The sequence below is a fragment of the Octopus bimaculoides genome, chromosome 7, assembly GCF_046866305.1.
Source record: "Octopus bimaculoides isolate indiv1 chromosome 7, ASM4686630v1, whole genome shotgun sequence".
Taxonomy (NCBI): Eukaryota; Metazoa; Mollusca; class Cephalopoda; order Octopoda; family Octopodidae; genus Octopus; species Octopus bimaculoides.
The window spans coordinates 97,457,415-97,469,914 of NC_142934.1; the positions used below are offsets into that span (position 1 = coordinate 97,457,415).

At 34.6% G+C, this 12,500-nt stretch overlaps 1 protein-coding gene across 2 annotated transcripts in view; it reads left to right on the top strand.

The window, feature by feature from the left end:
• LOC106868848 (uncharacterized) overlaps nt 1–12,500 on the top strand; it is a 149,122-nt gene that overhangs the window by 91,566 nt on the left and 45,056 nt on the right. For both annotated transcript variants that reach the window (XM_089355714.1, XM_089355715.1), the window contains exons 3-4: nt 5,004–5,106; nt 6,321–6,449. In XM_089355714.1, coding sequence (XP_089211840.1) covers nt 5,004–5,106; nt 6,321–6,449 — 232 coding nt within the window. The remainder of the gene's footprint in view (nt 1–5,003; nt 5,107–6,320; nt 6,450–12,500) is intronic.

Genomic DNA, 12,500 nt, shown 5'->3' on the forward strand with positions numbered 1-12,500 from the left:
AAACTAACAGAATAATCTCTCTTCATATTCAACCTTTTTTTTTTTTGTGGACTTTATTGTCATATGAGAAGTGTATGTTTGTGGTTGTTTATATGTGTGTTTGAATGTGTGGTGTGCTTCTACCTCTGTGTGAGGATAAGTGTACATATGACTATGTGTGTGTGTGTATGTGTGTGAGTGTGATATAATCACATGCTCCCTCTCAGGAAGAAGTACCCACTTAAATTCATGAAATAAATATTGACCAACATAAAAACACATTTGAGACGCTGAGGAAAAGTTAGTAGCAACAAAAACTATTCTAATTAATTGACACTTGTCGACCAATCAGCCTTTACACCAATTGGAGGCATATATCAACAAAAAAATACACATTTACATAAGGTTGAAAGAGAAAGAGTGAGTGGTGGGGAGCTAACTAGCTAGCTAGCTAGCAAGCTAACCAGATATACAAATAAACACATGACAGCAGTACCTACAAAACTCACTCACTCACAACCTGATGTCACATACTAAGTAATGAATCAGATCTTCACTACCAGAATTTTTTTATTCTATTTTTTACTAATGTTTTTATGTATAATTCTACTACTTTACCAATACAACATGGCCCATTTTATTTATAATTTCACTGTATTTGCAATGTTTTATTTAATGATTTCATCTGACTAGAATACTAACTACTCTCACCACTAGATTTTTTTTTTTATATTTTTAATTTTTTTTTTTTTTTAAGTAGTACAAAATATAATTTATAGTCTATTTGATTAAACTCTGGTTTTATATTGATGATATTTTATTAAGTAGAGAGCAATAAAAATTTAAAGCCCTATACAGTATTTTTTCTTCTTCCTCCACATTATATCTTTCATCCTTCCAGGGTCAATAAAATAAGGAACTGAGACATACTAGGGACTATTCAAGCACTTAAGCTTCACTTCTACAAATTTATTATCATGTCCCAAGATTGGAAATAAAAAATAGAAAACGAATTGGTAGATGTGATATATGAGCTTCATACCTTTGAGTACTTGAGTACACATTCTAATTCTGCTAAGATTGATTTTGGGGCCAATAAAATGGTTGCTAAACATATTTGTTGTAAGATTACTATATAGATGTGTATGTGTTAATGTATATATGTTATGTATTATCATATGGTGTACATAATATGTATATATACCTGTATATATACAGGTACTCTTTGACTTTTGATGAAGTTAAGGACTCATCACAAGTCAAAATTATCATAAATCAAAATGAAATTTTAACACATAGGAAAAGAAAATATTCAAAACTAAAATGTGAAACATCCTTATAATTAGTTGGTTGTGTACACATAGAACTTGAAAGTGATGGAAAGGTAGAGAAATGTGCAGAAGTTCATTGTATATACAGACATACATATATGCACGCATACATACATATATGCATGCATACATACATACATTCATACATACATACATACACACACACACACACACACACACGGAGATTTAAAAGTCCCTTTAGTTCAATATAAATCAACTAACAGCTCATTTCGCCATCTCTCTTTCCCTCACTCACACCTCCTGCCACCTCACTATCCATTACCTCCCTCTGACTCCCATTGACTAGAATCCTTACTCTGGAATCCCTGGGACAAGGCTCAGAGAACTTAGGTGGACCAGAATATTGCCAACCATGTGGACCATCTCAGACAATTGAACCAGGTATGCCTGGACAGTTAACAGCATTCACATCACATTGAGACATTTCTAGATGATGAACAACCTCTCATCTTTGGTAATGGCATTATTTTTAAATGTATAAAATAATATGTGTTAGTGCCATATAAAATGTACCTGTGCAGGTACCGCATAAAAGGAACCTGTGCTGGTACTATGTGAAAAGCACCCAGTACACTTTATAAAGTGGTTGGCATTAGGAAGGTTATCCAGCCATAGACACCATGTCAAAACAGACGATTGTAGCCTGGTGCAGCTCTTCAGCTTGCTTGCCAGCTCTTGTCAAACTGTCCTGTCCATACCAGAAAATGGACTTTAGATGATGATGATGATGATGATGATGATGATGATGCATAGACACACATTCACATACACACACTTAACATGCAACAGCAACAACAAAATAACAAAGATAGTATTAAAAATACGCATGACAAAATTATAACAAAATAAAAATTTTATATATAATTTCAATGCTAAAAGAACTTCTAAATCACATAGTGGTGTGTGTGTGTGTGTGTAGCTAGCTTTGTGTCTTGACATCATTTGCACACAGAGTAAAACAGGTGTCACTGCATTGAAAGGTGTCACTGTTTATGTTGGCTGCAAAAAATATGTCTGGTGTTGAATGGTTCATTATTTTTAAAAGAACCATTATTTTACTTGCAAACAAGTAAGGCTTGGCAACAGGAAAGCTTTCTAGTTATAGAAAAACTGCTTCAACAAGTCTCACCCAACCCATACTAGCATGGAAAAAAGCTTGTACTAAAACAATGATTTTGACAGTACGTAGGTAGGTTGATAAGTAGGTAGGTAGGTAGGTGGGTGGGTGGTTGGTTGCTTATGTAGGTAGGTAGGTATTTGTTAAATTACAGGAAGAAATGAATTTTGATGTAAGTAGCTTAAAAAATTCTTGCCAAAACTATTGTTTTGTGTGTGTGTGTGTATTTCATACATTGTTGGTCATGTGTGTAAAACCATAATTGTGCGTGTGTGCATGTAAACATTTAATTACGATACAGAACATTTGTTCTGATATATTCATCCTGACTCATTTATATACTAACTTATTTATAACTTTGTAAAGGCTATGAGACTTGCAAATTATACTAGCTAAAAATTATTCATAATTCTTTTATTTTTCTTTTATATATCCCCTAATTTGAACTTACAACACATCTGTTTAAACTTATATCCCCTTTCAGTTAACATTAATCAATACACCTACAGACACATTTTGCAATCAATCATGTTTGGTGTCAGTTTTGATAGGTGTCGACTGGCATTAAAGTAACTTTTAGTGTTTATACCTAAATGCAAAAAAGAACTTTCCGGAATATTTTAAGCTTATAAAAAACCTAGATTTCAGCTCACTTGTGTAATATTCTTATTTGCATCCAGAGGCTATATGCTATCTGGCCCAGTTTTATAAGATATCTCTCAAGTTTCTCTCGGCTATTTAATTATTGTTTATTGTACATATCTAATTACAAAAATTCATATCATTACTGTAAATTATGTATATTATGACTTAGAACTATTAAACAATGTGATTAAAGAAGCATTACATTTGACAGAGTTATCTGAATGCTAAAGGGTTAAAGCAATATTGAGTAGACTATACTATGCTGATGAGGTGTAATAAGGCCAAAATGTGTCTATAGTTGTCTCCTTTGCTTGCAAGCAAATATCAAATTTTCTCCTGAGCATGTAAATTACCATATTTACTTATGTATTATTTTATACTTGATTTTAACCTCTTAACATACACATATTTTTTTCAATTTCCGTCTCCAAATTATAGTTTTTTATTATTTATTTTGAATCCGTATATAAGGAAGAATAAGCACACAGATTATTTTGGCTGAGTTATGATTTATTATGAAATTACTGATAGAAATAATAGTTACTGAGTTAATGATAGAATAACATCATGAACAAAGTATTTTGGGTTAGAAATAAGTGAGATACCTCAGAGCACAGTGAACATATATTTCCATTCAAATATTTTCCTAGGCATCTCTGAATGAAAATATTCAGGATGATATGTTAAGAGGTTAAATGAAAAACCGAGATGTGACTTACACATGAGGCAAAGCTAAAACTATGAAGATAAAAAATTTTGTACCAAGATTTAACACTAAATTTTAGATGTAACTTATACACAAGTGCAACTTAATACACAAGTGCAACTTATACTCAAGTACAACTTATACATGAATGAATATAGTAATTTTGAAAATTTGATTTTTAATCTCTTGAAATTATTCCCTCTTTTCATTGAGAATCAGAAAAGGCTTGAACCGGTCATTCAGTTCCTCAGCCCCTCTTAAAGATTAAGTATCAATGATCTTTACCCACTCTTCCCTGACCTGGGTCATCTTCTTCAATTGTCCCTAGCTCCATCAGATTTTCTCACTTCATTTTGTAGATCATATTGCCAGGAATTCTTTTCAGTTCAGCTGCAATTCTTTACTCACGTTTTTGTAGAGACCTTCTAATCCCTAGAATTGCAAGATTTACTTTAGTTTCTTCCTTGACGTTTCTGTTGTGGGTGTAGGGATTTTTTTTTTTTTTTTCAGATCAAAACGCCTCAGCCCACATCAAACCTTCTACCTGTAAGACAAATAACTACTTTTTAATCTGTCTTCTGCTCTTTGACTTGCCCAACATGGTTGAATCTGCTAGGGAGGCTAGACAGTATCTGTCTACCAAATCCACTCACAAGGCTTTGATTAGACCAGGGATATAGGAAAAGACATTTGCCCAAGGTGCCACTCAATGGAACTGAATCCAAGACCTCAGGGCTGGCAGGCAAGCTTCTTAACCATAGAGCCATGTCTGTGCCTTCTTGGTATTTAAAACAGATTCAAAATTCTGTGAAAGAGACCAAATAAAAGTAATAAGTGTAAATGGAACAGTTCTACAAACAGAAAAAAGGAACATACATTTTCATTTTTCAATTTAATGCATTACAATCAATAACCTTATTAAATGAAATTTAAAAAAAACCTGCAATTCAACAGATTGTATATAATCTACAGGTTATCTCATTTTACTAGAATGTTAGTCCCAATTCACTCAATCTTGGAGGTATGGGTAATTATTTCTCTGATGTAGATGGAATCAAGAAATAGCCTTTCGTGTTGATAGAATGTGATAATAAAAATCTCTGAATATTTAACAAGGTACCTTTCTCACTATAAATTCCATCATCTCACACACACACATGCACACAGCAATTTTGTTTATGTTTATGACCTTTCTTGTTGCTAGGTAACAATGATGTCTTTGCTACAATACAACTGGGTAAAGAGAAATACCAGACAACCACCATAAAGAAAGCCCGCAACCCAGAATGGTTTGAAGAATGTGATCTGTAAGTACTGAAAATATTTTATTTTTCTTACTGGTATATTAGAATATTAATCCACCCAGAAGCAGCAGTAGCAGCAGCAGAGATGGTGGCAACAACAGCAATAGCAGTAGTTATAGTAATAGTAATGATTATTTTTTTAAAGATTTTATTTTTGATCAAAAATTATTAACTGTGCAAAAAAATGGTTGATTAACTCAGGCCTGATGGAAGAGAATTTTGTGTAAGAGCTTTCAATATTTTGTGTGTGTATGTATGTGTGTGTGTGTGTGTCTGTCTGTCTGTCTTTCTGTCTGTCTGTGTCTGTGTGGATAAATCAGAGGAGAAGTCCCCATGACCTTTGCTAGGACGTTTGAGGCTGGTAGGAAGAAGCAAAGAAGTTATGCTTAGACCAGAGTCCTGGTCTGAATGCTTTCTCTGTTATAAGTACACATGGTCAGATGATAGTTTCTGTAAATCAAACAAGTATTTAAGTCTAATACAAAAACATGAACACTCTCCTTCCAACTTGCTTCTAAGCAGTTTCTCTCCACAAAATCGGAGAAAGATAGAAAAATTTAGGGAATAGTAAAAAGGGAAAAGAAGGGATAAAAAGAACAAACCCTGATGAATGTAAGTATGAGGCTGGAAGTCACTCAAGAAGTGTCTGAAATTTATGATAAAGCCAAAGAAAAATCATAGATTGTTTGATTTGGTGATGTACCTTAAGGAAGAGAATTGTAATAAAGAAGATAATTCAAACTTCTTTAAAATTTCTAGTTAGTGACAATCATGTATTGTACATGATTTCATTCTTTTTAGAAATCATCAGCATGATATAACCTGTGACTTATTAATTACACATTTTATGAAATGAACATGTCATTAAAAATGGAAATAATTACAGTCTGGAGGAAATTCAATGGACTGTGTGTGTGTAAGAGAGAGAGAGAGAGATGTGTGTGTGTAAGAGAGAGAGAGATGTGTGTGTGTAAGAGAGAGAGAGATGTGTGTGTGTTTTCTTTTGTCATTTCTTTTTCCTTTTTCATAGAGTATTATTAGTAGTTTAACAATCAAGAGAAAAGAAAGAAAATCCTTAACATTCACATACTGTATAATGTAAATAGATGCAAAAATCTAATTAGAAATAGTTAAGCAGTGACAAAGATTATTTTGTAGATAGTCAAAATATTTATGAATTTTTTAAAAATTTATTTATGTTTTTATTTATTTTGTAGTTCAATTAGTAATAAAGATTCTGAAATTAAAGTCAATCTCTTTCATCGAGGCAAAATAGCTGATGAGCTTATTGGATATTGTATTATACCACTACAAGATTATCAGGACTATGACCAACAAAAAAGCCAGTAAGTTGCTTCATTTATATTTTTACTGATGAGTTTTATCTATATAGAGAATGTTCGGGCTAAATTTAATAGTTTGCATAAAAGGAGAAGAAAACACAATATTGCATCCAAAAATAAAAGTATTTAAAAAAGAAAAAAATGTCAAGTAGATTATGGCTGGGGGATAACGGTTTACTCAAAGTAGCCCTCAACTTCCACCATGACCTCATGATGGCTCCAAAACTAGACACATGCATTCCTCACTGTGTCCCTGGGAAGTTCTTCAAATATCTCCTTGATCTTGGTCATCAGCTTAGTCTTGGTGTCTTTCTCAACAATGTCCCACGCATAGTAATCCATGGGATTACAATCAGGGGGATTGGAAGGCCAGAAATAGGGAATGGTGAGATTGTAGAGATTCTTAGACAACCACCTCTGACTCTTTCTGAATGTATGGTAAGACGCTGAATCCTGCTGCCACTCATGGCCTTCTAGCAACTTCACATAGCCACCTGAATTGAGACTGATGCCCTATCCATCAGTTGTTGGATAAGTTCTGTCATGCAGATGTAATCAGAACATCTGCTGTGTCCCTTCCTTCTGGCAATGGCTTTGTAGTCTTCTGTACAGCTTTCCATGTCAAATCTTACAACCTTTACAGTATGCATAGAGCATTGAGCAGCAGTCATGATGTTGGCATTTTGACACCCGGTGCAAATCATCATGACACAAATAACTTTTTTCCAATATTCAGATGGCTTCCAGTCCTCCATGACAGCTAACTTTTTCTCATCTACAACTTTAATCTTTTTGCTCTCTAATGCCTTCGTGCACCAATACATCAAGCTGTTCCAAAAAAAAGGAGGTATAAAAAGTCATCAAATTTAGCTCAAACGCCACACACACACACACACACATACAGATATCATCATCATCATCATCATCGTTTAACGTCCGCTTTCCATGCTAGCATGGATTGGACGATTTGACTGAGGACTGGTGAAACCAGATGGCTACACCAGGCTCCAATCTGATTTGGCAGAGTTTCTACAGCTGGATGCCCTTCCTAACGCGAACCACTCAGAGAGTGTACACACCCATACATTTCCTGAGTGTCAAACTAATATACTTGCTTGTTGTTCCCTCACCTGTTTTTGTCTTTTGTTTTCTGTAAATTTTAACTATATATATATATATATATATATATATATATATATATATATATGTATGTATGTATGCATGTTTGTATGTATGTATGTATATACATATATATATGTACACAGCTGTCACTTTCCTCTTACACTCTCATGATCTTAACCACTGCCTCCTCTCAGTCCTCAGTGTGTATGTATATATATGTGTGTGTGTGTGTATATATATATATGTAAAGCACCATCTGAACATGGCCAATGCCAGCGCCACCTTGATGGGCTTCCGTGCCAGTGGCACGTAAAAAGCACCCACTACACTCATGGAGTGGTTGGCATTAGGAAGGGCATCCAGCTGTAGAAACACTGCCAGATCAGACTGGAACCTGGTGCAGTGGTACCTTGTCCAAGGTACCACTTAGTGGGACTGAATGTGGGACCACATGGTTGGAACGCCAGATTCTTAACCACACACCCACACATGTGCCTAAGTGAGTGTGTATGTATGCATGGCTATATATATATATATATATATATATATATATATATATATATATATATATATATATATATATATACCATCATCATCATCATCGTTTAATGTCCGTTTTCCATGCTAGCATGGGTTGGACAGTTCAACTGGGGTCTGGGAAGCCAGGAGGTTGCACTAGGCCCCAATCTGATCTGGCAGTGTTTCTACAGCTGGGTGCCCTTCCTAACACCAACCACTCCAAGAGTGTAGTGGGTGCTTTTTACATGCCACCGGCACAGGGGCCAGAGGAGCTGGCAATAGCCACGATCAGATCGTGCTTTATATATATATATATATATATATATATATATTGAGAGAGAGTGGGGAGTAGAGAATATAAAGAAAGAGAGGAGGTATAAGATGAAAAAATTTATTTCACTAATTGACATCCCTTTGTTTTGTTTTGGTTTACCATGTTGTTTGTAGCTTAATCCACTACAGGATCTTTTTTTATGAGTACCACCGGATTAGTTATATCCATATATTACACATTAAATTTATATATATATATATATGTTGCCAGTACCGCCTGACTGGCCTTCGTAGGATTTTCGAGCAAGATCGTTGCCAGTGCCCCTGGACTGGCTCTTGTGCAAGTGGCACATAAAATACACCATTTTGAGCATGGCCGTTGCCAGTACCGCCTGACTGGCCTTCGTGTGGGTGACATGTAAAAGCACCCACTACACTCTCTGAGTGGTTGGCATTAAGAAGGGCATCCAGCTGTAGAAACTCTGACAAATCAGATTGGAGCCTGGTGTTGCCATCCAGTTTCACCAGTTCTCAGTCAAATCGTCCAACCCATGCTAGCATGGAAAGCGGACGTTAAACGATGATGATGATATATATAATCCGATGCTGACATTTGGTTTTTCAAGTCTTTCAAACAGCCTCACGTAGACATCCCAGCTTGTGCCTAGTTAGCACTAACCCAAGTGGCTCTCCGCTGTCTATGGCTTACAGCCTACTGGCTCCTGTATGATGTCCAGTGTGTTGTTGACTTAAAACTAACAATGATGGACTGCCCATAATTAGAACAATAAACTAAACACTTTAGTGTTTTAACAATATACAGATATGCCCATTTATTATTTGCATATTCAAAGAATTGAGCCTATGAATTTTGAATATAAATTTGATTGGATAACTTCATACTATAAATATATTCAGGTAGGTCTGATTGGAGCTTCTTAGCATGACACAATCACTATATAAATTTCCTTCAGGAGGCTTGTAACTTGCATTGAGTTGCAGTTTAAACTAGAGAGCAGATAAATCTGCAGGCTGCATTCCACAACCTGTTGGCAGCAGATGCATTGATGAAGTAAAAAAAAAAAACCACTTTGCATCAGAAATGTCTCCAGTGCCACCTAAATATAGCTGTTCACATTCTTCTGTATCGATGTAAAAAAAAAAAAAAACTATGTAAGTATGAGGAAATAACTTTTACCTGTTTAGAAATATTCAGCTGAACTGTTTGAAGCTGAACAGAAAGTGTTTACATTATTATTTATTCTTTATTTTCTTTTGGTAACACTTGCATGAGTGAAAGAATCATACTGCTGTGACAAATGTTTGGTTTATAAGTTAAGTAACCATGCTTAATTCTAAAACACAAACCACAGATTTAAAATCAGTTGTTCACATCCATCCCAGGTTTAATGAAAATTCAAGTTTAATACTTTGATTTAATTTGATATAGTGAAATATTTTGACATTTGAAGTCTTTTGACAACGTCTTGTATTGACATTTGAACAATCTAGATTTAATTCATTGTATCTTAACAGGCTTAGGACATAATCCATATTCCTTTAGAAACATTTTGAGCAAATACAACTCTAAGTTGTTTTTTTTTTACTTATAAAGCAAAATTTTATGGAAATTTTATTTTGTATTTCAATCTGAAAGTTTTTCTGACACATGATATTCCAAAAAATTCAGGTCACTATATTGATGTAGAAAAAAAAATGGGGTTTTTTTTGTTTTTGGGGGTCTTTTTGGTGTTTTTGGTTTGTGTTTCTTTGCGTATGTTTACAACATCTACAATGCAGTTCTGACTGAGAGTGTCAAGTTTCATTTTCCAGCAGTAGTTAGCAAGCATTCCTTCTGCTCATTTGTCTTGATATCTTTTTTCAACAACAGAAGTATTTTGATGAAATCTTTCAGCATGCTTGTTAGATAACATCACCAAGACTTTCACAAAAAATGGCAAATGAGAATGTAGCAGTTGAACTTTTGGTGACATTTCCTATTCCAAAGCTTGATAGTTTAGGACAAATTATATACAATATTCTCTAAACATTTAATTCTATCTTCTTTAGAAACTGAGGTAAATGATCACTAAGAATCAGTTTACATTGATCTGATCCTCAGATCAGATCAATGAAACCCCTCCACCTTCTTGATTTCAATATGAGAAATAGTTAAGGTGGAGAGCTGGCAGAATTGTTAGCACATTCTGAGTTCAAATTCTGCCAAGGTCAACTGCCTTTCATCCTTTCATCATCATCATCATCATCATCATCATCATCATCATCATCGTTTAACGTCCGCTTTCCATGCTAGCATGGGTTGGACGACTTGACTGAGGACTGGTGAAACCGGATGGCAACACCAGGCTCCAATCTAAATTTGGCAGAGTTTCTACAGCTGGATGCCCTTCCTAACGCCAAATTTCGGGGTCAATAAATTAAGTACCAGTTATGCACTGGGGTTGATGTAATCGACTTAATCCCTTTGTCTATCCTTGTTTATCCCCTCTATGTTTAGCCTCTTATGGGCAATAAATAAACGAATAAGAATTGTTAATACACCAGGCAAAATTCTGGTATTCTCTGTGTTCTGAGTTAAACTTGCCTTTCATTCTCTCAAGATCGATAAAATAAGTACCAGTCAAGTACTGGGGTTGATGTAATCAACTTATTCTCCTTCCCCAAAATTGCTGGCCTTGTGCCAAAATTTGAAACTAATATCAGAAATAGTTGGAAAGTTTGAACTGAGAAAATGAAACATTGCTAAATCTTTCTTAAAGCCTAAGTGAACTACTTTGGAAAGCCCTTATTTAATGTGTTATGTAGGAAGAGTCACTTTTTCTTTGGGTACTAAATTAATTAACTTTATCTACTATAATATAGAGGCTTTCATAATTTTATTGACTATGCAATTGTTATTGATTGTAAAAATATCTCCAATAAGTGCAGGCATGGTTGTGTAGTAAGAAGTGTGCTTCCCAACCACCTGGTTCCAGGTTCAGTCCCACTGCAAGGCACCTTGGGGAAGTGTCTGCTACTGTAGCCTTAGTTTGACCAAAGCCTTGTAAATGGATTTGGTAGACAGAAACTGAAAGAAGCCCATCATATATACTTATATATATATTTTTTTTTTATGTGTGTGTCTTTATGCCTGTGTTTGTGTCCCCACTACTACCACCACCATTGTTTGACAACCACTGTTGATGTGTTTACACTCCTGTAACTTAGCCCTTTGGCAAAAAAGACCAATAGAATAAGTACCAGGCTTACAAAGAATAAGTCTTGGGGTCAATTTCTTTGACTGAAAGACGGTGCTCCGGCATGGCCACAATCAAATGACTGAAACAAGTTAAAAAGAATAGAAGAATAAAATAGCTTCAATGATTTGCTTTGATGCATCTGTAATGAATTTCAAGTTATTAGTTTCATAATTGTCCTGAAACAGTGAAACATCCCAGGAATGTAGGTACAGAAACATAACTCATCATTTTTGAAGGGAGAACTAACATTAAATTCAATGGAATCTTATCGTTTAGTTTATTTTAATTGCTGTGACCATTCTATCCTTGTTGTCGTGGAGTTAACCACTTTCTGTCAAGTAATTTAACCTTGGTACATTATCAGCCAATGAGGGTGCTTCAATTTGGTTGCTTGACCTACTAAAAATTGCATCAAAATCTCTCTCCAAGGAAACTGCCATATGGTTTCTCAATATGGTAGAAATAGCAGCTAAATCTCCCTTAAAATATACCTTACTGTTTTATAAAAGGAAAGACACCTTGGAAAATGTAGTCGTAAATATTATATGCAATGATCAAGAAAGAGATTGTAGGCCTGTTCAGTCAAGACTCAACTGTAGTTTCAAATCAACAACAATAGTAATTATGCCTAAATAAAAGATGGGATTTTCACATATGGATTGTCTTTTAGGTCTACTCTTTTATTCATCAGGTTGACCTGATTCTAAACAACAACAGCAACCCTGGTACATTAAGCCACTACTAAATTAAATACTTGTAAAAAGGTCTAATTATTAATCCTAATTCTCAATATTTTTATTGAAATAAATATTGCCATCTGTTGATTTATTAATCCTAATTCTCAATATTTTTGTTGAAATAAATATTGCCATCCATTGAT